Here is a 28,000-nt window from a genome sequence, read left to right as displayed (position 1 = left end):
TTGGGACAAGATGGTTACTTTATATAAGTACTCTACCATAGACATATATCTATGGCCTTAAAATATTAGGTTTCAACTAATATAAAAACTCAAAGCACCTTATACAAGGAACCACCAGAGAGTGCAGTTGGCGGCGACCAATAGAATGGACTGGCCTGCGCGACGTTGCCACACAACTGCCGCTGCCGCCCGGCACGGCTGGCGCATTGTGGCTGATAAACTGCTGCGCTATCACAACTAACACTGATACTGAACATTTAAAACTTATCAGTATAATTGAAAAACAATATTTAAAATGTGTTGACAGCTATATTATATTTAAATTACTTGTATAGTTTATTAATGTTATTACAAACTAACTATCGATTAAAACAAACAAATCGTCCCGTCAGTTAGTCAGAGTAAAGTACTTGCTTATTTCCATACGATACAACAATCTTTTCAGTGATTTTAAACGATTACTAAACACACACAAAATTAATATACATGTTGCTTATATTGGACACTGCATGACGTGTTGCTTGATTTAAAATAATTTAAAAAATATAACAATATAATCAATTTAAAAATTATGGAACAATTATATTTTTAAAATTTGAAATAATCCAATTTTCCACTAAATAGCTTTTAAGGCCTACTATTTTAAAATGAAATACGTTAAAAAGCATGATTGACTTAATAATATTCTTACTTTTGCACTTGTATATTATTTATTCGCTCTCAGGCGGCAATATCGTAGCCAAAACCTCGGAGTCTTCTTCATTTTCACGGAATATTAACGGGAAATTAACGTTTTTGAGGTATTTTTATGTTTTCTTTTTAATTTATATTTCGGCCAAAGATTTTAATCCTACGATCTTCGTATATGAGTAATATAATACAATAATTTATTTCAATCCATTTAACTCAACATGGAAATAAGCTACAGAGATGTACTTTTTTTTAAAATGACCGTAAAATTACATTTTGTAATACGTAGTTAATTAATTCAAGACAGCTCTAACATTTCTTTCGAGCGTAACGGTTAAGTATTTTAAGAATGCTGGACTCGCGCGGCTTGTGGTTACAGCGGGGAACAAGTTTGGCAACGTCGCTCAGTTCTCGTTGGCCGCTCCAAGGTCACGGGCAAAATAGGCTCCTCCCTCAACTGCACTCTCTTGTGGTTTTTTGTATAAATGTTTAATTAACATTATGTATTACACTTGCTCCAAACACTGTATTGTATTAATATTTTTTTGCAATACAATGACAATAAACTGATCATATATTAAACAAGAACACAAACAAGTAAATGAAGGATTACATTTAATTACATTACATTACAGGCACCACTAGTTAGATGTAGTAGTAAAACTTACTAATTTTGAGATGCCAAGTAATAATTAATGATCAGCACATATTTTCAGTAAATTTGGATTTTATTAGTCAAAGCATACATAACCTTTGGCACGAGTGTTCAAAAATCAACTTTATACAAAGTACCATATAAAACCATTTTTATACACAATCCCGTACAATAATACTCAATTTCATTAAACTAATTAACTGAAAGTAACAAAATATAGAACTTTTAACAGAAAAACAAAAACTGTTACTTGAAATCGCAACTTTAAGTACTTCATTTTAAAATAAAGTAAGAATATGCACAATTACTGCTTACTAATTACATTTTTATTTTACTGTGCATATCTATGTTGATCATAAAAAATAAAAGAAAGTGACATGGTTTGTAAGTTTGGTTTTTGTGAGTTCATAGCCATGTGTGGTAGATTTGTTTTTTAATTTTGGTACGTGTAAAAAAATCTTATGTCTGAGGTTTACGTGTCTAAGGTTAGACAAATTAAGAAAATAATAGCAGTTTTCAAAGCAGTGTTCTGTTTTGTAACCTTTAACAATGGTAAATTTCCTAAAGTCTGTTATCCTTTCAATTAATCAATCCTTGATTAATGCGTTTTATACCAGGTGTTTTTAAATGATATCGGAATTTTAACACTTTTTAGTTTTTTTACATATAACTTAAAATTATAATTAAAAAATAGCGACTCATGAACAGACCGTTAAAACACTGATATTCGTTTATAAACACCCTGTATGTTGTGCACAATTTTTAACTGAATATTGAACGATTATATTCTTGTAAATATTTGGAAGCTTACTTCATCATAGAAGGGAATGTAAAGTTCATTGTTCTTTAATAGCTAAACCATTGAATTTTGCATATAGAATAAATAATTACATGAATTTATACTTTGATTTCCAAATAAATGTGTATTTTACTATATGCCTTAAATGTGAACCTATTATTACCTGTGTACTAATATTTAGTTCTATAAATGTCCATAATGTTAATTTTGTGTCCTGTTAAATAAAAATATATTACATAGCTTCCAGAAACATTACTCTGTTTTAAATATGGAAAGGAAGAAAATATATACATAAAACAGAACAAGGAAAATGGTATGAAATCAGTTCTAGCAGCTTACAGCAACCCACAATTAACGTATTAACCTACCTATATAAGCCAACGTGGGAAGTTTCTAACCACTACTTGTACAACAATAAGCAAACACAGTATCTTTTACTGTTCTTGTTCTGGGCAGATATGGGTTATACATTGAGTGGACGGTTACGTAAATCAACAGAGCGCAAATAACACGATATAAATTTAGACTGAAGTTATAAAATAACAGAAGAGATCTTATTGCAAGTCGGGTTTCCCGCAGAGTTTAACTTTTGACACTTACCCTTAAAAGGCAATTGGTTTATTGTCAGGTAAGTCAAGTATTTCAGTTTCCTTAAGCGTCAGTTTTTACAACATAACAACATTTACGTTTAACATTGCAATCACGATTTTAATGTATTACAATCACATTTAAGTAAATTAATGTTATTTAACAAACAATGAGTGTTAACAATGTTGATTTCTATTTACCGAGTACAAACTAGCTAGTGCTAAGCACTATGAAACACACGTAGCAACAACTATCCAAAGCGTAAACAAAACCAGACTTACACAGTTTTAACAGCTGATATGGACAAGACTAACAACTCAAGAAGAGAGAGAGGAAAGCTAATCGATGATTTGTTGATTCAGTTGGACCTGCATATCAAGTTGTTCAGTTTCGGCTGCAGCCACTCTTCAATGATAGCACCAACCATCTCTTTTAGGACTGACTTCACCTCGTCAACGTCCCTGAACAACAATGAAGTCGAAGTCAAAAACTCTATATTCGTAAATTTTATGTACATAAAATGAATAGCATCTATCTACAATGCTACAAACTAAAATGTCATACCAATCAAATTTTTAACTTGTAGAAAATCTTGTGCTTTGCGCTTGGTAAAATTCGTCAACTGAATAAGCTCTACATAATTTTTTTTATTTCACATTAGGTTTCTTTGCTACTAGATCACCTAAAGTCAATTTAAGAGAAATCTTTCTCTCTAGTCAAATTTAAATGTCAAGAGTCAATCATTAATTTTTAATAATAATTTATTATTTCAAATTCTGCTTTAATTTTTAAAGGTTTTATGGTTTAAAGTTTAAATGGATGGCACAATCAGATGAGGTAATTAGTACACATCTTACCTTTACTGCATTCCTGTTTTTAGCGTGACTGCAGAATCCATTTTTGTGCCATTTTCAATGACAATTTCTTTACATTCAGCACATGACACAACCTCATTTTCGTTTGCAAATTCTATATGTTATGTCTTACTTTTACCTCTTAACTCAATATTCAGTTGAAGGCCATGTACTTGTACGTATCTTTGTATGTTATTATTACGCTAATCCTCTGTGACAGAGACAATGACAGTACTGACTTGAGCTGTGGAGAAGCGCAAAACTCGGTGTAGTATTTGATCTTGGGCTCGGTGCCACTAGTTCGCAGTGTGGCCACCAGACCATTGTGGAAGTTGAAGGTGACCATCTGGCTGGACCGTGACACTGGAAGTGTTGCGCGGTGGTCTGGCGTGGTCGAGTCATACCCGGTAGTCAGGTCGCGCACCGCCACCACACGGTACTTGTTGTCCAACAATCCCTCCGGATACTAGCCAACAGAAATCAATATTGTTTAACTTTCATTGATAATTTTGTGAACGTAAAATTCTCAAAACTTTTCAGTTAAAATTAGTTTACTAATAACTTTTTCACTTTTAGGACACCTCTCATTTGATAACACAACACTGGTACATCCGGTACATCTGGTACAACTACGTTACTACGCAGTTCTTATACAGGACTCTGATATATGGAAGACATCATAGTATCCTGTAATATTAAACAATATTGTCTTCAAAATGTTGATTAGTAAGATTCAATTACGAGAAAGTAAGTTCATTAGTAATAAATCATGTTAAGAAAGCAAAAAATGCAACATATTAAAGTGCCAGAAAATGTTACAATATATAATATAAAAAAAGTACGTAAGAGAAAATATTGTTGTATAATGAACCCAAACATATAATACTGATTTACTTATATGACCTTAATTTAAAATAAGATAATAATATTTCTAATATTTGTCTTTGACCTAAAATTTACTTTTCCTTTTTTCAGATATACGTGAACAGATTTTCCTAACTACATAAAATAAACCAATCTGCAATTATAATTTTCCAAAACTCACATTTTCTAGTCAGTTTTGGCCAGTCAATGAACTCATTTACAAAATTTCAGAAAGGCTGTCCCACAAATTGAAATGCTGTTCCACAAATTGAAATGCTGTCAGTAAAGTGCTCCTAGGGCTAAGGAAAAATAAATTCCACCCTGCAACATTTAAGGTTTGCTACAAGAAGCATTTTCTCTATGAAAATTTGGAAAAGACTGTTGCTTTTTATAATAATTCTTACATTTAATTCAAACTTAACAACTATACAAAATATAGTTACGGATCAACGTTCACAAAGGAACTGTTAAATAAATACATAACTAAGGGAAAAAACATCTTTAAGTGATTTTACTGCTTACTAGTTACGTATGTTTTTCAATTTTTCACTGTGTACTGCAAGGAGTACCTAAAAAAATTAATTTAACTTAAAAATTAAGCAATCGTGCACCTGATGGAGTACACGAGTCTGAGGTATTTATTTAAGCGCGTGATCAAATTTAACAAACCACCAAGACAGGCAAACAATAAAAGCCCAATAATGAAATGCATAGCACTGTATACCCCATCGGGCGCACAACACACTTTACAAAAGCCTGGTGTGTACCCGTGTGTAAAAGATTACATGTACCCGATGGGGTACACATCGTCGTGAACGTATTAAAAAATCTATGACAAATTCAACAAAAAATATATAGTCAAAAATGTTTTTTGAAGATTTTTAACAATAACTTTTTTTGTAATTAAAATGTACCAATAAAATAAAATATGTAATAAAAAATAAAAACTTTGTTTTTTTGTCATTTTAATAAGCCGTGAAGGGGTTAAATTAACCGGAAAATTTTATAACATATATTATTTAGATATATCTTAACAGTGTGTATAATAATGTAAAGAAAGACTAATATGGGTATAAAATGTGATAAATAAAAACAAACTGGAGATAACTGTAAAGGTTTATAGTAATTTATCCAGCACAGATGATATACTATGTATACAAATGTATAAATTTGTTCAGATTTATACACTTTCTAACTCATTTACATTCATAACTAAATGATATTCCACTTACAGTATCAGGACTATCTCCAAAGTTCCTTAAACGATTGAAGAGGGTTTTTATCACTTCTGGATCATGGCAGATATAGTATGAATTCTCTGAGATGTGGTAACCATAACTATAAAACAAAGACAGAATTACAGTTTACATAAAATCAATTAAAATGTATTTTGAAAAACACTATTTACAATAATATATAGAGAGAGATAATAAGTTTATTTCAAAATCATCAAGAATTGAAGTGGTATCAAAAGTTTACAATAACAACTTGTAGTAGTGAAGATACATTGTCAAATATTTCAGTCCCATTGAAATTAATTTAAATTATAAAAAGGTCTCTCCCACAACCAATGATAAATTTTTTTCTTCAAAGCCTGTTGTTACATTTAGCCTCCATGTACAAAGGTTTCTTCTCACAAAAGGTCCTGTAGATTATTTTATTTTAATACATACAAATCTTCTTAGAGAAGTATTCTTGGAATTCAACTTTTAAAATAATGTAACTGCTAATATTACTGAATATACAACTAGTTATATAGGTTAATTCCATAACTGTATATTAACTAAACTTATTATTACTATATTTGGATTGTTGTAACATTTAAATTAATTTTTAATGATTTTGAATTTTACACCGCACGCACATAACATAATTGGAAATAAATTATGAATCAGTCAATCTAGCAATCAACTTGAGAAGCTCTAACCTAGGAACACTCACAAGGAAAGGATTTAGTTAAGTTTCTACAGAAGCTCTAGCCTAGTAACACTCACAAGGAGTAGATGTAGTTAAGTTTATAGAGAAGCTCTAACCTAAGAACACTCACAAGGAGTACATATAGTTAATTTCTACAGAAGCTCTAGCCTAGTAACACTCACAAGGAGTAGATGTAGTTAAGATTCAACAGAAGCTCTAACCTAAGAACACTCACAAGGAGTATATATAGTTAAGTTTCTACAGAAGCTCTAGCCTAGTAACACTCACAAGGAGTAGATGAATGAATGAATGAAAGAAAGTTTATTTCCTGTATAATTACAATACTATTACAATTAGTATTAATATATACATTGATAATAAATATATGTACAATAAATAACTAAAAGTATTAAACATAGTGTTTATAGTAGTTCTTAGTAATACAGCCTAGTAACACTCACAAGGAGTAGATGTAGTTAAGATTCAACAGAAGCTCTAACCTAAGAACACTCACAAGGAGTATATATAGTTAATTTCTACAGAAGCTCTAGCCTAGTAACACTCACAAGGAGTAGATGTAGTTAAGATTCAACAGAAGCTCTAACCTAAGAACACTCACAAGGAGTAGATGTAGTTAAGATTCTACAGAAGCTCTAGCCTGGTAACAGTCACAAGGAGTAGATGTAGTTAAGATTCTACAGAAGCTCTAGCCTAGGAACACTCACAAGGAGTAGATACAGTTGAGTTTCTAAAGAAGCTCTAACCTAGGAACACTCACAAGGAAAGGATTTAGTTAAGTTTCTACAGAAGCTCTAGCCTAGGAACACTCACAATGAGTAGATACGGTTAAGTTTCTAAAGAAGCTGTAATCTAGGAACACTCACAAAGAGTAGATGAGTTAAGTTTCTACAGAATCTCTTTCCTAGGGACATTCACAAGGAGTAGATACAGTTAAGTTTCTACAGAAGCTGTAACCTAGGAACACTCACAATGAGTAGATACGGTTAAGTTTCTAAAGAATCTGTAATCTAGGAACAATCACAAGGAGTAGATATAGTTAAGTTTCTACAGAAGCTCTTACCTAGGGACATTCACAAACAGTAAATACAGTTAAGTTTTTACAGAAGCTCTAGCCTAGGAACACTCACAAGGAGTAGATGTAGTTAAGTTTCTCGCTGAGGCTGAGCCCCTGGTTGCTCTGCAGGAAGGTTGCCAGCTCTATCACCCGCACTGCTGCTGTCACCCCATCCTTGTCCAGCACCCCCGTGCCACACATGAAGCCTATGGACTCTTCGAAGGCAAACAGTACCGTCTTCCCTTGGGCAACCAGCTCGGCACTGCGTGTTCCCATCCACTTGAAGCCCGTCAGTGTTTCCTGCACATTATTAGTGTGCATTTAAATGCTAGGTCTTATTTTAATACCAGATATTAGAAAATTTCTTGACATAGTGAATAAATCTTACCACCCAGCGGGAATCACTTCTGCTTGGTTTATACCTTCCAGTTGAACCTACCACTGGACACAGCAAAAACCGATGTGTCACTCAAATCTGGGCAACCTTATGGATGTCCAGGAGTGACACATAACTAACTGCAAATGTCGAGATTCTGGGGTGCAAGGGCAATTCGGTAGGTCTAGTCTTCTGCGGGAGATGACGGAGTTGGTGAGGTTCGTTCCCTAAGTATCAGAGGTTCTTGATACCCTCACCCTCATCAAGGGTGTGTCACCCTCTGCCTGCTTTGACTGGAGAGGCTGGTTCAGAGCTGGCCTCCCCTTCTTCCGGGGGGAAATGACTTTAAGATTAATGCCCTAATTCTTCCTCATGGATCTCGATAGGAGGCGGTCTCTAGCCCCTAACCTTACCTATCCTGAATATCCTATCACTCCGGAAGCAGCGCTAAGGTCCTTATAGGACTAAGCGCAATTTATAAGCTTCTTGTCTTTAGAGAACAACAAAATAAATCTTATAACTGTAAATAGACAATTTATTTTAGTTTTGTTTTGATGTGATTTGTAAATAATTATATATTTTTTGTGCCATTTGGATTCCATAATGGTTTATCACCTACCATTTATTTTTATGTTATTATAGTCTTAAAGTATTTTCTCCTACTTCACTATTTAATATTTTCCATTTAAATTTATTAAAATTTGAAGATGAATTTACAATTTGTGAAAAATCACTTTTTAAACTCATATATTTCTTCCTATACAGTTTGTTTCTATCTCTTAATTATGTATGTATGAATTTAAGTTTACTTTTCTTACTATTCTACTAAAAGTTCAGTAATTTCTTCTTTTTCTGACATACAGTGGTTTTTGGAGATTCAGGTCTTCATATTACTATATTTCCTATTAAATTTTCTGGGAAAACATGAATTAGTATACCATAAAAAAATCATAACTACAGCGTGGCAAAAGAAAGTGATATATAACTGTTTTATTATAACATTAACATGCACACTAAATAATAAACAACTCAAACTGATTCAGAGTTTTTACATTGAGTGATGTAACAACCTATAAAATTGTTGTTTTTGTAACAGATGTGTCATGATGACTGCTGACCAATAATGATTAGAATAGTATATATTTCTTTTGTCGATAATATATATTAAACTGTATTGCAATAGTCAATAATAATATCAATTTTTTATAGTATTTATCTTACAAACTAAATCCATTTTCTCGACTCTCCATACAGTTGCACACATTCATAAACAAACAAAATTCTTGAGATCAACCTCCAGGATTACAAAACTGCCACAAATATCAACCCTGAGTGCGCTCCATGCCAACTGAGTGAAAAGCACAGTATGCATAGTGTTTTAATTAGAATTAAATTTTTTTGGATTGGTTTCTAAATTAATTGTTTCAGGGAGACTGTTGTAATATGACTTTATTTATATTCAGTTATGATTTTTCATGTTAAAGCTAATTTCAGTATTATTAACCCTTTGAACCCCAGACCAAAATATTGATGGTGGAAAAAACGTACCAAAATCATTTGACCTAAGAACTACCGAGAATCCCCGGAGCAGAAACAGCTGTTTTACATACTGTTTGTAAAAAATTAATACTTTTGCTATTTTTTATGCTATTGTCTTGTATTACACACCAAAATGTCCAGAATGAAATTGTATACACAGAAAAAGATTAGTCTGAAGTATACAAAAATGTTTAACAGCATTAACATAATTTTAAAATATATGTATATAGATTTTTAGGCAAAAAAATTGATTTTAAGATTTTTTAATTAAAAAATAAGAAATATTTTTACCATGGGCACCCACATTTTATTTTTCTAAATTTAGTTCTGTGTATGTACAAAAAAAATTATATTGATATCTCTAAAAATAAACTTTTTTTGAATTTTTATATAAAAGTATGCGACTTGTAAAAACCTCTAGGCGTACAACACAAAAATAACTGATATTACCTAAATAAATAAATTAGTAAATAAATAAATAAAAAAAATAGTATTTTAATAAAATACATATAAATATGTATTAATACTCATAAAATAAGTATTTTACGATTTCAAATAAATATGTATTAAACGCATATACCATGGCGACGATATTACGTCGCCCAGGGATTCTCGCAACTTCATTGGCGACGATACATCGTCGCCGCGGGGATCTTCGCATATCTTCTCGGCGACGATATTTCGTCGCCTGGGGTTCAAAGGGTTAATAGATCATTTGCTAATTTATTTCCTTTTGTTTACCTAAGTTTCAATGTTAAAATATCGTTAAGGAATTAAACATATAAAGGGTCTTATTTAAAAAATGTTATTTCTCTTAATAATTACTTTTGTGTTTAAAATAATATTTTTGCATGTTGTTAATCTACGGACATAATTTCGTCAACCATTTCTGTTGTTTAAGACAGCACAAAAAATGTATGTATTTCATCACCGAATAATATTTTTAACACCTTAAGTTTGTAAATCAGCATTAAGAACTTTTTGAACAATATTTTTATGGATTTAATTTTTTATTCTTTTTTTAATTTATAATTTCTTAAATTGAAAAATGTCAGTTGAGAACTGACAGTTGGTATAAAATTGTTTATATAATGTATACAAATAAAATAAGATTTGTATTTTTTCCGACTATTGAAACTTCTTCGGTTAAAACTTTGCTACTGGTGATGGAAGGTTTGAAAGGATAACAAGATTTCGGGCATTTGCCACTGTTATATTGAAACTTTTGTTTGTTCGTAAGTATTCAAATAAAGACATAATTTCAAAAATCTGTTACACATAAAAACACTTATGTGTCCAATAGATGGTTCATCCAGAACTGGAAATTTACAGTGATGCTACTCTGAGTTTCTACAAAAAATAATAACAGCTATGATATTTTACAAAGTCACTGAATTTCTTTAATGCAACTGGTCAACTGCCGTAAATCTTTAATTTTAAAAATTATTGTAGTTTTTCTTTTACTATGTATAGCCAAATAAAGAAAGGTTAACTAACTTTTTACATACGAAAACTTAAGTTCAAAATTTCATCTTTTCATTGATATGTGATAACTTAGAGTGAAACGTAGCCTTATATATTAACTAGCTGTTACCCACGGCTTCGCACGCAAATCTTAAGAACCGAAGTCCATATATTACTTAGTAAGAGCAATTATGCGCGATTGGCTGCGGGTAACAGCTAGTTTGTCAATAAATTCGTAGTATTTTATAACGAAAACTCTTCATTTTCAATATAATACCAATTACAACCAGTTACCCATGGCTTCGCACACGATTTCCTACAGAAAAATTGGGACATAGGAGGCATATTTCTTTTGAACGTCGTTATTACCCTTCTGAGATAAATTATAGTAACTGAAAGATACTCCAAGCTCATGATCTATTTAAGATTTAAATTTTAGAACAGTCTCAATATGCACCTGTGAAATAACTGGAATTTTTCTCCAATATTCCATGATTTTTGTATACAATTGAACTATATTAGACCATTGTGGACAGGAGTCAAAAAGTCGGAATTCATTAGCGCACATACAATGTAATAAATTATGGCGCTCAATGTAATTTTGAAGCGAAAATAGGCATATTTTAGGTACATATTATTACAGTCTAATGATTATGAGGTTCACATGTTAAGCGAAATTGCGTATGGTTTTTATTTTAGGCTTTGCGCATGTATCACTTCTGGATCAAATTAGTTATATCTCCGATGCCATGATTAAGCTTGCTTTGTTGTCTCGATTGAGAGAATATGTACACACGGAGTTCTGAAAACCATTCATACGTCTGTCAAAAAAAAAAAAAAAAAAAAAACATCTAAGGTTGGTTTTATAACATTCTTTATATTTGTAGCCAACGTAAGGTAGTAATTTTGATATCTGCATTGCTCTTCTGATCAAGCACGAGCATGGTTTATATTAGATAAATACTGCAGTTAAAGGTGAATTTTTACGTCAAATTTGAATTGTATTATCTGGATAGTAAAGTCTATGTTTAACAGTGATTGCAGAAACAGTTGAAACAAAATTTGCTGTTTCTCTTAAGCTTACTCTATGCTTTCAAACTATAAGTGTAAAGAAATTTAAAATAGTAATTAAATGATATAAACATATATTTCTTTTGTTGCATTATATATGTTTACAAAGAACAGCTGATTAAATTTGAAAAGGCTCTTTCACTTAATAACATATGTTTGCTGCAATGTATTTCTTACGGGTATTTCTGTAACTTTTAGAGACCAGTGGGGCGGAATCCTGAATCGGGAACGGGATAAAAAGTGTCCTATGTCTTTCTCCCAGTTCTTAGCTACCTCTCTACCAATTTTCAGCCAAATCGGATCAGCCGTTCTTGACTTATAAATAGTGTAACTAACACGACTTTCTTTTATATATATAGAATAACGAGTTAAAGTAAAATAGTACCGGAAAATAAACAGTTCCAACTTTCACAAACAGATTGTATAGTAATACTGTCTACACAAAAAAGTTGTTTGAAACCTCTGCAGAGTGGTGAGTTTGCTGACCAAGACTGTCACATGGATCTACGCTGAATGAACTACATATATGTAATTCCAATTTTAGGAATAATATAGGCTAATATATAGACTTGAACAAACCTCAAAGTTGAACTTCTCTTGCTTGGCCATGGTTTTGAGGATTTTGGAGGAGACAGTGGAGGATATCATGTAGACATTGCTGAGGTCAGAGTCGGGGTTCCGTCTCTGGTATGTGTAGAGACTCCACCATCCCAGTAAGGCTCCGAGCTCGTTGCCTGTGAAGACCTTCCATTCTCCCGATCTGGTGCACATAGCTGATTTAAGCACACAAATGCTACATAGTTACCTGCGTCATAAAAAATATCTAACCATTGATCAACTAATGAATACAACTCTTTCCAATTAAAAAGGCATGGCAGATCAGACGATCAAAGATCTACACCATTAAGGTTTACTTTCACACTGTACTAAAGATTCACGTTTCTAGCAGGCTCAGTGAGGGAAGGTCATACGGTGGAGAGTGTGTGCATGTCACATCCTCAGGGTTTATGTTGCTACTTAACAGTAAACACACTACCCTGCATGCCTTTCCATAAAAAAATAACACTACGACTTGTCACAATTACAGTTAAGTTCTTATCTTCTCTTGCTTGTCTATACAAATCTGTTGTAATAGGTTGGGATTACTGAGTTTAACGTACTTAAGATGTGTGAATGGTGAGTTTAGCTCCACTTCACTTTGAAATTTTAAATTCGTAAGAAAAGATTCCAGAAGTAATGGTAACCAAATCCAAAAACCCACATTACCTAAAAAAGGTAATTTTCCTTTTTACCCCCCCCCCCTCACTAGTAGCCTTATAATGACTAGAAACATTAAATGTACCCTAACTTTGTAGGTATAGTATTGTGTATGCATGGTAGTATAATAAGAAAGGAGTACCACCTCTTGGTATTTGCACAACAAATTTGCAAAATTGGGCATTTCAAATTGAATCTATCTCTCAGTGGTTGCTTAAATACATGCCATTTCTGTATCTGTAAGTTGGCACAGTATGAATATTCACCTTGTTCTCTCAGCAACAGCCAGACGGTCAGCATCAGGGTCGTTAGCCACAATCACGGTGCTGCCGTGGGCGTTGGCTGTGGCAATGGCTAAATTCAGGGCGCTCTTGCCCTCCTCCGGGTTGGGGAACTTAACCGTGGGAAATTCCGGGTCAGGTTCTATTTGCTCCACCACTGGGATCACTGGCTACAACATCGAGTTACAGTAATCACTCCTCTCTTTTGGTCTGTATGTCCTTTATAGATTCAGAAACTATTTGACCAATCATTATGAAAATTTGTATGTATATGTATTTTTCCACATAGACGGTTTATTGCTATGCCCAATGATGTAACAAGCCACCAGGCGGCACTACAAAATATGAAATTTATCAAAGCACCTGCACATTATAAACTGCAATTACGAGACAGTTACTTATATTAAATAGCCAAACACTATTGGAAGGCACTAAATTTTTATGTATATTTGTCTTTAAAATAAATTTCTAGTTGAACTTAAAGTTTGAGTGTTAGACCATTTTATAATATAGTACATGTATGTGTACAATGGACATAAACATACTCTTTTGACAGATTTTCTTGATCGTGGCAACAAGGTAAACTCTACATTAGCTTTGGAAATTCACTTGAACAAGAAGTGCTCATACACGGGCAAAGCTTAAGAAAAGTGTGCAAAGCCACGTGAAACAGCTAGTATTTAGATAAAAGAACTAAACAAATTTTACATTTTTCTCAAAAGAAGCCCTCCGAATATAAAAATATATTTGTAGTCTTTATTTGTAAGCAGATATTTATTAGTATAAATCCAAATTAGATATTATCCAACACTTCGTACGTAAGTCTAAGTTTATGCAATGACTAAATACTTGTTACAACAGCATAGCATTATCAAAGAAAATTTGGCCACCTACATTTGAGAGACTAAGATTTGAAAATGTAAATTATTAATGTTGGTAGGAAAGTTTTTGGAATCAAATTTTGAGTTCATAAAGTATACTATTAAGTATATTGATCAAAATTTAACAAGATTTCACTCGCTTTGTATATTTTTAACTTCCGAATAAAATTCACTATATTTTAACAATATTTCAAAAGAAGCTTTTTTTAACTATTCAAGTTATATATATGTCGTCTTGGAAATTTCCAAATTACTATTCGATTCCCTAATTATTTATACAATGCTCTAAATAATTAAACCGATATTAAAATATCTGGCCAGAATGTTATGATCTTTATAATAACAAATGTAATGAGAAGTTAAATGCATAGTATTAAATTTCTTCACACAATCATGCCAAAGATTTTGTTCAATTGAAAATAATTTGGCAAATAAATACTATTATTATGTGACCATTAATGAGAAATATTTAAAAAATTCACAAATACAGTGTTTTTTTATTATAAACTATACTAAACAGCAATACAGATGTTGGTAATAATTAAAGTACTCAGAAAATAAGCTAACTCCTTTTTACCTTAAACTTCGCCACCTCAAAAGCCCTTACGATGAAAGGGTAACCGACACCGTGCATGGCTGTATACGTGATGTTGAGTGTTGACTCAGCGTTTGCCGCAGAGTTGAAAACTCCAGTCTCGAGCAGAGCGTAGTACGCATCAGCCATATCAATCAGCTGCGTCTGGTCCAACGTATCAGCTGACAGTGTCACTTCCCAGCTGATTGTGGGCTCCAGACACTCCAGAATACATCTTTGGATTTCCTTATCTACTGGAGAGATTATCTGTGAAACAACACTACCAATGAGTGAAGATACTAGGATTTCACTCAGCAAAAATCAAGAATAGAATAGAATATTTATTCGGCCACAGAATATTCCAAATAAATACATACTGTAGGTTAGTCAATATTAATATAAGTTTATCAAATATATGCAATATAGGCTATAAATATTGCTCATAGCATGTTTTTGTTGTCAAATTGATAAAAGTCAATATAATCAATATTCAATTTCAATTATGACTCTCCAAATCATATAAATAAACAAGAAATAAATAGTTTTTGAATAGTCAATAAATAACAAATAGATAAATAGCATAATAAATAAATTAACAATAATTATAAAAATAGTCAATGAATAACAAAGATTAAAAACTATTAACAATTAATCGCAGAAACATTGTTAAAATCGTCTACATTTCGTTTAACATACATTTGTAACTAAGCTTCTTTCAGACTACAAAATCTGACTCAGCCCAACTCTTGGATAAAACCCATCTACTTTGTAAAAAGGATTTTTCAATAAAAACTTTTTTAAGCTAGCTTTAAACCCATTTTGCTCTAGTTTCTTTACGTTGTCATGTATTTTGGTGGCTTGATATAACTATTGGGTTTTCTCACTTATTTGTAGCCTGCTTTGTGGTAAGTTAATTAAGAATGCTGACCTAGTGTTGTGGAATTGTATGGACCTTCTTGTACAAATTTTATCTAAATCTGATCTTAATACATAAGGCACTGAAAAATGTACAATGAATACAAAGTAAATATTCCTAACTCTTTATATATTTGCTTACAATCTGCCAGTCTGTGTGATCCAGTTATTACTCTAATTGCTTTCTTTTGTGCTATTAATATTTCTTGTGACTTAGAAGCTCCTCCTCATATAATCAAACCATAAGCTAAATGTGAGTGAAAAAGGCCAAAGTAAGTTTGTCTTAGTCCATCCTGCTCTAACCCACCGCTCAACCGTTTTAAACCAAAAGTACTTTTACTGAGTTTTGCCTTTATATCGACTACATACCAATTAAGAGTTGGATCTAAAGTTATTCCTAAGAATTTAGGGAAAATGTCTGTAACTTTTTTTCTTTCAAAGTTAACACAACTGTTTTTTTCTCTCTTTATTTAAAACCAAGTCATTAGCCGCCAACCAGTCTTCAACAAGGATTTGATTGCTTTTGCTTTCTCTAATACTATCAAGGATTTATTTGATAATATAGATAGAGTAAAACTAAGATTATCGGAAACTCGGGTTATCAGAAATGGCTTGAGAAGTAGTGAAAACAGTTCCAGTGGCCCCAAATCGAGACGCTACAGAAAGAACAAAAATATTTGGGCACGCTGCAACCCCAATATTATACTGACAGCACTCAAAATATTTATTGCAGAGGCTGTCAATCGAGGACAACACCTCAACTACCTTGCCGCCGGACGGCATGTTCTAAAAAAACCCTCCTGTTCAATACTATCCAAGCTTTTACGAGCTACCGCACCAATTCATAACTGTACCGCCAGTAGATGAGTCACCAGCCCTTTCACATCTTGGAATGTTAGTGTTGCATGCGTCAAGCCTGCTGGCAGCAGCAAAACCTGTTTTCCCATTATAGCTTAGTGCTTGTCTTGCAGTGGCGAGTTCAGTGTTTTATCTCCGCTTTTTTCGAGAACAAATATGTTTATATTCAGTTGTTTGTAAATACAAAAAAGACTGAAAATTCAAAAAAAGTTAATAAAATAAAAAATTAAATAATAAAATTAAAAATTAATAAAAAACAAATAGTTAAAAAAATTAATGCAAATTAATATTTTGTTTTATTTTTATTTTTTTCACTAATTTATTATTAATTTTTTTAAATTGATAATAATTCAAATATTTTTATTGTTCTGTGCATTATTTTATAATGCAGTAATATTAATATATGAGTATACCTACATATATCTTCCACAAGTTTTTTTCTATCTACATAATCTTCAGAAATGTTGGTAATTCAAAACATGTTCATCCCCTATTCTTTCTGATAACTGAGTTTTTACTGTAGATTGTTTGACGGAGACAAGTAGCTAATTTAAGGAGTTTTTCTTGTGACTTATTTTGTACAATTGTGTAGTCACACTTCCATTGTGCATAAAAATATGGAGAATATAGAAATAAACAATATTTTATTATTATTTTTTTTAAATATACAGTATATCAAAAGAACTTATATTCAATTATGTTGTTAATATAAAGTTTACTATATGATTACTATTTTATATTAAAAACACCTATTACAAAAAGGTAATTTCTTTCAAGAACTAAAAATACAAACAAATATTTTAAAGTAAAAAGTTTATTTTTTAGATATATAAGAAACAAATAAAAATCCCCAGCTGCTGATAAATTATATAAAATAGTTATTTATTTGGATTAAATATTGATTTATTTGGATTAAATAATGATTTATTTGGATTAGTAACTATTTATTTGGATTATATAATTATTTTTTCCAATTAAATAGGTAAAAAAATCTTTACTTAAAAAAATGTTTTTTTAACATAATTTTCTAGATTAATAAGAAAAGTTAAAATAAATAAATTAAAGAATTATTTCCCCCGAATTATTTGCCTCTGATAAATTAAAGAATTATTTTATATGAATTAAATAAATGTAATATAATCATTTACGTTGAAGTTAAATAAACCTAATTGAGAAAATGGATCTCAAATAGCTGGAGTGTAAAAGGTTAATTTCATAGAAATTATGTGGACCATTATCATTTAATATGTTCAAAATTCACTGAAGCCAAAGAGGCCTAAAAGGTTCATTAGTGTTTTACTGACTTAAAACAAGAAGCCAAACTTTTAGTGAAAAAAATAAAACAAGAGATAAAATATCTGATAATAATGTAACAGTACTGTAACTGAATGAGAACTTTCTAATACACTAGCAGAGCTGACATAAGACTGCATCTCATGGATATATGAGATTGCATCCATGAACCACTTGGATACACACCTGGGCCCCCAGAGATCCATAAACCTTGTAACCGTTATCCTCCTTGGGGTTGTGAGAGGCAGTAACCATTACACCAGCCACATGGTTACAATGTGTTACCGCAAACGGGACGAAGGGTGTAGGACAGACATCGGCGAACAGATTTACATGTACTCCCGCATGCTCGAACACGGCTGCTGTCAGTTCTGCAAACCTCCACAAATACAAACATATTATGTAACTTATGTTAAAAAATTAAGGATCTTAACATATGTTAAGATTTGAATTGTTAAAATTAATTTTAAATAAAACAGGTATGTAATTAATTTAAAAACACTGGCACCATTTTATTCTGTGTTGGAATAACATTTTGAAATGTTGTGATTCCAAATAATTACTTGTTAGAAAGTATCTTAAATTTTCACTAATTCAAAGTTTATTATGCTAGCTTTAACAAATAATCCAAAAGTATCTTTAGAGTCTATAAAAAACAAAAATTCGAGATTGTGGGATGTAAGGAGGATTAAGGTCATATGCTACCATACAATTCATAAAGCTTATTTATATACAAGGTACGAGTACGCCAAACCACGTTTTGCATAACAGGCTTTCCTGAGGATGAAATTTCAAATTAACCCTCCATCTGTTAGAGGACTAGTGATTAGTCGCCAAAGAATGTTTCTTCAATGTTGAACGACTAGTCACTAGTCAATTTTGCTGTCATCTATTGAATAAAACTTTTATTATAAAAAATTTAACTTAAGTAGTACAAATATTATTCCAAATTAATCAGAAAGTTTCAGAGATTAATTTGATACATGGTTTATTGAATAATAATGCGTATTAAGTATAGACCGAAATTATAAAGTTACAATAAAGATGTTGGTTTGCCGTGTTTGGACACGCACTTCGAGAGAACGCAAAAAACGGTACATTTGCCCTATACTTTTGCTGTGCAAAATTTTGTAGGCTAAATTGAGGTATAAAAATCGTTACACCTGGACCTATGCCTATATTACAAATAATGTTTATTTCATTATTTTTTATTTGTTGAACACTATGAGTGACTTAGTAAATAAGTCCGGTGAACTTAAAAGAATTAAAATGAATGGTAAGACTGACACAGAAAAATTAATTCTAATACAGACTTCTAGAACTCTTATATGAATATACCAATAGTTTACAATGTAACTACCTTCTACTGTTGTGCCTGCCGTCAAAGCCGACTACAATCCCACGCTCCTTGAGATCGTCAAACGTATTCTGCAGGTACTTAAGTAATCCTTGAGCTGTCTGGATGACGATTAGATCATTCATCTGCGCAAACCCTGGACCCATGCGGCCGCGCAATCCTGCCGTCCCAAACTGCATTCTCTCCAGAAACAGTTTACACAACGTGGTGACCTCTTGTTTCTCGATCATTTCTCGCACTTCTCTGTTCTGATCTTCATTCTGAATAAATATTTACAATGTAGACATTTCAAAAGACAGTAACTAAAAAGTTTACAAACAAAATATATTGAGGCTGCAAGTTATAAAGTAATTATATGTATACTAGCAGTTGCCCGCGGCTTCGCACGCAATTTCCTGTTGAAAAACAGTACACTATATTTACGTATTCTTTTTCTATCACATTTTTTAAACACTCCTGAGATAGTCGTTCCTTCCTGAGCCTCTTGGGCATATTATGAAAAGGTGTACCATATCTCCTGTCTCTATATTATGTGGTTATTGCTAGGTGTTGATAAGTTATTCAGTACAATTAATTTATATAGATGAACGTCGATAAACTAATTAGGTTATAAAGAACGAAATTCTGTCTGTTAAAATTAATTTTCTGTCTAAGATATTTCTAGTATTTTTGTGTACTTTGCCTTGTGCTCCGATCAAGAAAAAATGTATCAACGAAAACCAATTTCGATCATAAAGCGTCTTCTTTCGGCTCTTTTCATTTACCTTCGATCTAACCAAATTCGATTACCTTATGTGCAAACATTCACGGTGGTTTTTATAACAGCGTTAGCATTTATCATTACTAATCTTTGTTTATAATATTAGTCTTATCTATCTGAAGTGGTATGTTATTCAACGAAAACCAATTTTGATCATAAAGCGTCTTCTTTTGGCTCTTTTCATTTACCTTTGATCTAACCAAATTCGATCACCTTATGTGCTAACATTCACGGCTTTGTACAACAAAGTAGTTTTTATAACAGCGTTTAATAGTATTTTCATTGCATTAGATAGTTTATTGATCACGGGTGCAATCTACGTTTAAAATTAGGCAATAACTTCTTCTATGCAATCTGCATTACACTACTGATCAAGCACTTTACAATAATAATTTTCTAAATTTTAAATGTAAACAAATGTTTCTGCTTCTTTGATGAACTTCAGCTGAACGTATTAACAGCTGTTAAGTATCAGTTCACTTTGTATTACGTGTCATAGTGCAGTCTGCCGGATTGAAGGTAAAACATTCCAAAAGAAGAACAATAATTTAGAAATAAAATATTGATTAAATAAATAATTTAAATTGGACCGAATTGTAAATCTAAACCATTCTCAAATTCCATTGAAAACACACACAAAATTTCATCAAAATCGGTCCAGTCGTTTAGGAAGAGTTCAGTCACATACACATGAACACAAGAAATATATATATATATATAAAGATGTATATTACATGTACAGAACTTGATATGAAATGTAGGACAGTAAACGATTGAAAAAATTATATTTTGGTTGTAACTGCTTGCATTTATTGTAAATGTTTTTATATTAGTTAAAATTGTAATTCATGTCAACCCAATATTTATGTTTACATTGGTAATAAAACAGTAGTAATTCAACTGTTGTAAAACCAAGTTTTCTCTTTCCTTTATAGTTTAATGTAGACCCTGTCTTGTGAAGTGAAAATGTCAGAAAGAATCTAAATCAATGAGGTAAACATTATCCATTCTTAAAACAATTTCTTTTATGTAAAAGTTTATATTGATATTAGTAGTACCGGTACTAGGTATTTTAGTGTATGTAAGAAAAAGTCACAAGTGGTTTTGAAAAGAAAGTAATCCACCACTACAATACAAGGAATAAAGATAAGTTAAATGTAGATAGCAAGATTAACTAAAACCATTAATTATCATATAACCTTGGGGATTAAAATGTTTAATTTGTTACTCTTTGCTGTTCAAATTTTACTGTGTCAGGTTTTTTTTGTAATAAATTGTATTGTTGGCAAAAATATAGGCCTTTCTATAATATTAATAATTTTTTTAGCTGTGAGATTGATTATAAGAGTATTAAATCTCGAATAGGCTAGTAATTTAAGCTTTAATATTTGGCGATGCCTATTGTTATTTTATTGGAAACTAGTAATGACCAATACATTGTCTATTGTCTATATAACAACAGAACATGGAAATTGTTTCCAGAATCTAATAAATATATCCATGAAAACTGATTAAAAAAAAACAATTAACTAACTGTAACTTATAAGATACCTTACTAAATATTTTGAATGTTAATACTTTATGAACAAGGGACTTTATTGATTGATATGCCTTTAATTTATCATAAGTCAGATGATTCCCTGACAATTTTTTAGAAGAAATGACAAAAAATCAAACTCACACATTGCTTATTTGAAAATCATTTATTTTTATAAGCAACAGGATATAGTTTAAAACATACATCAATAAGTATAAAGTTAAAACATAAATTAAATTTTTCATTGAATTAAAATATTTTTCAATTTAGTTACAATTGACCTAGATATTTACATCAAAATATGGGTCCAAAAGTTAATAAAATAAATTATTCAGAAATCATTTTCTGAGATTAATATTCCAACAGGTGGCTGAAAAGATATACTCGTAATCTTTTCTGTTAGGGTAAATACTTCATTCTATTTTAAATAAACGCTTTCAAAATTAATGTATTATTTTAAGTTGTTCCTACAGTCATCTAGCAATGTTGAAAAAATATATATATATCATATAAATTTGGTACATCGGTATTATCCGAAGGCAACTATGTATTTTAAACTTTATCTTACCGGGTACCTAAAAAATCTACATTATTAGAAAGAACAGTCTTTACTGAACTTACTGTGAAAATGACATGTCATTATGACGATCAACTGATGGCTAGGGGCATTTCTGAAACTTTCCCGACCTAACATCACGTGCCTGATCATCCAATGTGATCTGACGTCGGGAAAGTTGAAAGATCTGGAACTCAGATCACGTGAGCGCTCGTAAAGGTTATCTTTAACTTTGGTACTACTACTAACATATATATATGATATCCTAATCTAAACCTACTTATATCGCGTAATAACAAGAAGTAGATATGGACAGGGTAGCTTACTTCTTGTTTACATCGCTTCTTTTTGGGAGGCAGAAAACAAAACCGATCGTCATATTGACGTGTAATTTTCACAGTAAGTCAAATAAAGTCTGTTCTTTCTAATAATATAGTTTTCAGATCTCCGGTAAGAAAAATTGTTCCAAAAATAGTAGCCTCCGGATAATATCAAAGTACCATAAAATTTAACTGAGTCGTGTATTTCACTTACCTTATTCCATTCAAACCACTGTTGAAGTCTAGCATCAAGTTCAATATTACCCGTGGATATTCCACCATTCTGCTCTGTTGGACTCATGACTGGACAGGAAATCTGTAATAAACAATATTATTATTTACCCTCATTAACTCAGGCATAGAGTCTTGTGCCACAGTGTTGTTAATTTAAAGTCTGAACTATAGTCACTGTTACCAGTACAATAAATACAAAAACATAAAACAGTGAAAATTTGTAAGAGAATATTGTGATATCAAGTTGGAAAATTCTCTGCATCGGCGTGATGAATTCAAACTGCCAAAGTATGTACAAGTCAGGAGTATGCCACACCACGTGTTGCGTACCAGGCTTTGCTCGGATTGCATGCAAAATTTCAAGTTCACAGCTCATTTTATTGTCGACATGTCCAACATACAGACAGGCAGACAATCATTAAAAAAGAGGTTTACATCCCTCAGACAGATAAAAGAGAAACTGTTTCAGTCTACTGAGCTTCAACGATGCTCGAGTAAATTTCATGGTTGAACATGCACCATCATTGAACACATTTTTGTCTATATATATAGAAATTCAGTTTCAGGCAAAAATTTACACTAAATCAATGATTTTTCTCTAGATATCTTGCCACATCATAAATTCCCATTCTTGTTTATTGAGTTAGGTTTTAGCAATGTTTAAAGCAAAGTTCTAGTGATATAGTGAAGGTACTATATTGCCAGAATGTACTGAAATGAAATCTTGTCGCTGATATTACCATTGACTTTCCACTCCATTTTTTAAAAGTTTGACTGTATGAATAAAGCTACATGTGTTAAAATCATATATTAACATCTCATATGATATTATTCAGATTGTTTACAAATTTATTTATTATACTATTTCCTTGTTGCCCTCATGATTACCCATAAAATATGATCAATGTAAAAATATTCACTAATGCTCAGCCAAATCGCATGAAGTGACGTGCACCATCGAACTCAGTGTTTCTTCTATAGAAATGAAGCTGTATGTAAAATTTCAAGTCTATTAGTCAGTTTATTTTTGAGATATTGTGGATAGACAATGAAATTTTTCCAGCTCCATAAGTGTTAGGCTTTGTTAACACTCAGCCTAAAATGAATATTTGGCATGAACTTGAGAAGTTAAAAGTTTTACTATATATACATGATTCATATAATATACAAGAGGGATCCACCACTATGATCTAAATCGGATTATGTAATCTAAGGGTCCAATCTACAGGTGTTTCTCTTGAAAACCCCTAGGAAAAACCAAGGATCATGAAATTTTTATTGTAAGTAAATTATGCATATAAAAGGCTGTAGTTCTGTAAGAGGCCTGCAAAAAAATCAATCAAACATATCAACAATAGTCTGTGATATCAAATGGAAACATCAATATTATCAAATTTAATTTAATATCACTATTTCCATATATTTCAATAACATTTGTTTATACAATAAATAAGAGTGAAGATGGTGGATGGATAAAATGTTATGTATTACACTTTCCTTTATGAAAATATCAGAAGTGCAAAAAAAGTGTTGAATTTTAACAATCACAAGGTCTAATATCAAAAGCAGCAAATTGTGAAGTTTACAATGGCGAGATGAGTTGAGAATTAAAGAAGACAACTGTAGTGTTTCGCTGCTTCATCTTGATCAGCTAAATTTGTTGTTAAATCTCAATTAGTCCATCAATCTTGGAGCCCGGGAAGAATCAGGGGTAGAGTTCGATAAGCGGACCCGATTTTTATATCGATATTGGCAAACAGTATTTGGCAAACGGTATTATCTAATTATAACTTTCTATATTACCAATAGATATTGATTTTTTAACAATAACTAACTGTATAAACTATAAACACTTTTTCATATATTAAACACATTTTCTTTTATAGGTAATTACAGACAGTCGAATGCTCTTGGAGGACCGTGAAACGAATTTTAAAAAGTGGCATATCAGCCGACTTACTTGCAGGTCATCTCTGTGAGTATTTGTACAGAAGAGAAGTACGGTTTTCAAGAGAAGATGCTTCAACAACTTCTCGAAAGCAGTTAGTCATTGCTACCCAAGAGAAAACATATAAAAATTACGTATATTTTGTATTTCCTGTTATAAATTTTTGTTATGTTGTTATAATTTCATTATTATTTACGAGTTTTTCCTATTTCCAGTTCTTATTGTGTGTTTGATTGTTAGCACTCATTTAATACTTATAAGATTATCACTATGATCATTATATTAATTATTTTAATTTAAAATACTGTAAAATTGTTATTTGCATTTGCATGAGAATTTAACTGCATTTGAATATAATTCAAGAACTGTTTGGTACTTTTGTTACTATTCGTCATTTTGACCACAGTTTCTACCTCCATGGAGGAGTTTACTCATCTTTTTCCTTTGTTATTTGGGTCATGTTTACTATTGTGCAACATCTTTTGGGCATATCACCGATGCTTTTCCTGACTGGTTAGATTAAAAGAAACGACTGATAGTCATTTGAACAAACAGTCCTTGTTTATTTATTTTTTGATGCTAGTGAGTGATTTTTTTTTCTGTATATTCAATGTAAAAGTTAGTCTCATTAGTGCACTTATTTAATTCCTTTATTAAATAAAAATTGTTAGCAAAAAACATAGCTCAGGTTATAACACCACATAGGAACGCTATATTTCGTTGGAGTTTAGCGTTTCTACACATTCTATGGTAGACTGGTATTCTTTCTGCCGCGAAGTGTATTTCCATCAAACATTTCAACGACGTCAAAGAAAATTGACGATCCTCTGACAGTCGTTGAAATTGATGAGACCAAATTTGGAAGGAGAAAAGACAATCGCGACAGAAGAATTCAGGGACAGTGGGTTTTTGGGGGAATCAAAAGGCAGAGCAGAGATTTCTTCCTTGTTCCTGTTGAATAATGTGACAAGGACACACTGCTTGACGTAATTAAAGAATGGGTTCTGCCAAGTACAATAATTGTTAGGAACTGTTGGAAGGCCTACAACTGTCTCGGTGACGAGGGATTCAGGCACTTCTCCGTCAATCATTCCATTAATTTTGTTGACCCTGATACCAGTGCACATACAAACACCATTGAAAGATACTGGCGAGAAGTCAGGGCGAACATCCCTCGTTATGGTGTCCGGGGTGACCATTTAGTCGGGTACCTGGCAGAATTCCTTTTCAAGGCCAAATACCATGTACCAGGCTCCACCACTTTTTTGTTGCTGCCACTCAGCTCTATTCGCCAACACACTTAATGGTAAGTGTTCTCTATTAATGTCCATTTATATATTTATATTAGGGTTTTTCATGATTTATTAAGTTTTTTACACTTTACATAATTGCCTTTGCATTCCATTTCAATTTATATTTCTGATCAGCCCCTCTAGAATTTGATATTTTACTGATAGATACTATCTCGAGGAATGTTTTTCTGTCGTTGACATCAGCATGGACCAGAGCTGCTGCCGCAGCCGACGCTGATGTCTGGAGGCACTCGTCTCAACCCAATAACAACTAATTAATTGGTAGCTCAAAATTAAGAAAAACATTGTTCATTTGGGTAAAAATCTGCTCATTTCAGTATTATTTTTCATTTACTTTCCAAAGATGGCACCGCATCCGATGACATCATCACAAGGTTGAATTGCGGTTACAAAAGGTTATGTGGTAATTCTAAGCAATATATGGGTCAACCTCGATTTTTCTCATATTAGAATATAATGTTCCAATAGTCAATTAGAAAAGGAAATGACTAGAATTTCTTGCCGGAAAGCAGTTATAGGGAGCAGGCAACCGCCAGACGGTCATATATTGCTTAGAGTTACCTATTAGTAATCAGGGGCACTGACGTGATCTGGGCTTCAAATTTGGAACTACTTGAGTTAATTTTTTTTTTTCCAAAAGAGCAAGCAGCGCGAAGCGCTGCGCAGCGGGCAGGCATCGTGCGTGATCCTTTTTTTATTAAAAATTTCTGATAAATTGTTATTACATATTACAATATAATGTAGGTAATGTATGTAAAACAATTTTAAACACATAATTACATGAGGGAAAGCAAAGTAAACCAATATAATCCGCCCAATACAAAATCTCCGTAAAAATCTGGTAAAGGAATCTGTGTCATTCCTTTGGCCTGAATCAATTCAGTATATACGAAGATCACGCACGACGCTTGCCCGCTGCGCAGCGCTTCGCGCTGCTTGCTCTTTTAGAAAAAAAATTAACTCGAGTAGTTCCACATTTGAAGCCTGATCACTAATAGGTAATTCTCGCGGTTGTCTGCTCCCTATAACTGCTTTCCAGCAAGAAATTCTAGTAATTTCCTTTTCTAATTGACTATTGGAACATTATATTGTAATATGAGTTGCCTGCTCCCTATAACTGCTTTCCGGCAAGAAATTCTAGTCATTTCCTTTTCTAATTGACTATTGGAACATTATATTGTAATATGAGAAAAATCGAGGTTGACCCATATATTGCTTAGAATTACCGGTTATGTTACGCCCAACGCAGATGTACAACATGGAAATATTGCTAAGCGCGTGAACAGTTGATCCATTTTTCATGTTCTACAACTTCGTTATTTCTCATTCCACTCCATCAAACCTTATATTGTTTTGTTCTGTAGGACGATTCCAGTAAGTTAATAATGTGAAACTTGTATTTTGCTGCTCTGTCCGTTACTTTCACAATAACCAGAATTTTATATTTTACTGATCGGTACTATCTTGAGGGATGTTTTCCATTAGTCACCGTCAGCGCCAGAGGCATTTCTGTCATCCCGTTCAACTACAGTGCCTTTTACAAGATTACAAAAATGTCAGCCTTTCCTAAATTTAATTTTTTTTCTGTTGTTTTTAATTCTTAACCATTTTTACAACAAATAGTATAAAGTGGCTAAAGTAAACATTTACAATTTTTCAAATGTAGGAATAATGTTATTGTTATAAGAGCATATTAATTAGTACACTCATACCATTTAAATTATTTTATGTGGAGATAAATTAAAATTAAATCTAAGCCTATTTGGTTGGAGAAGGTTTATTTAATGCCTTTTTATTTATTCAAATAACAGTAATAACGAGATATCAAAGTCTAAATATATAAGTAAATGATTATAACAATGAAAAACTCACGTCACAAATTCAAACTAATACAATTTTGTAATAAATTCGAAATGCAATACAATTACTTACGTGTTTTTGTTTACTACTCACTTGACACTCAGTCGTCTGTCAACCTTGAACCTACAACACAAAATCACAACCCGGCTGCTTTCGTGCTTTGC

The 28,000-nt window shown here is 32.0% G+C and overlaps 1 protein-coding gene across 2 annotated transcripts; it reads right to left on the bottom strand.

Annotated features, from left to right (window-relative positions):
• Positions 1-1,065: 1,065 nt before the first annotated feature.
• Positions 1,066-28,000, bottom strand: LOC124356591 (phosphoglucomutase-2). Of its 2 annotated transcripts, none has more exons than XM_046807682.1 (11): positions 27,930-28,000; positions 22,696-22,797; positions 19,312-19,568; positions 18,138-18,330; positions 14,889-15,152; positions 13,416-13,600; positions 12,472-12,652; positions 7,516-7,742; positions 5,683-5,788; positions 3,826-4,052; positions 1,066-3,193 (listed from the first exon to the last, which is right to left on the bottom strand). In XM_046807682.1, the coding sequence occupies exons 2-11, from the start codon at positions 22,780-22,782 to the stop codon at positions 3,091-3,093; spliced, it is 1,830 nt and encodes a 609-aa protein (XP_046663638.1). In that variant the 5' UTR covers positions 22,783-22,797; positions 27,930-28,000; the 3' UTR covers positions 1,066-3,090. The 2 variants fall into 2 exon arrangements, with proteins under 2 accessions (XP_046663638.1, XP_046663637.1); XM_046807681.1 differs by having other exon boundaries at positions 27,909-27,976.

This window comes from Homalodisca vitripennis, chromosome 3, assembly GCF_021130785.1.
Source record: "Homalodisca vitripennis isolate AUS2020 chromosome 3, UT_GWSS_2.1, whole genome shotgun sequence".
In the NCBI taxonomy this organism is placed as follows: domain Eukaryota; kingdom Metazoa; phylum Arthropoda; class Insecta; order Hemiptera; family Cicadellidae; genus Homalodisca; species Homalodisca vitripennis.
This window is presented reverse-complemented; position numbering and strand designations above follow the sequence as displayed.

Bases quoted from the DNA above. Each gene is read 5' to 3' on its own strand.
- LOC124356591 (XM_046807682.1), bottom strand. From the start codon at position 22,782: ATGAGTCCAACAGAGCAGAATGGTGGAATATCCACGGGTAATATTGAA. The intron at 15,153-18,137 runs GTGTGTATCCAA...GTTGTTTCACAG, and splicing joins ATGGATCTCTGGGGGCCCAG to ATAATCTCTCCAGTAGATAA. The intron at 7,743-12,471 runs GTTTGTTCAAGT...AATAATGTGCAG, and splicing joins AAGAGAAGTTCAACTTTGAG to GAAACACTGACGGGCTTCAA.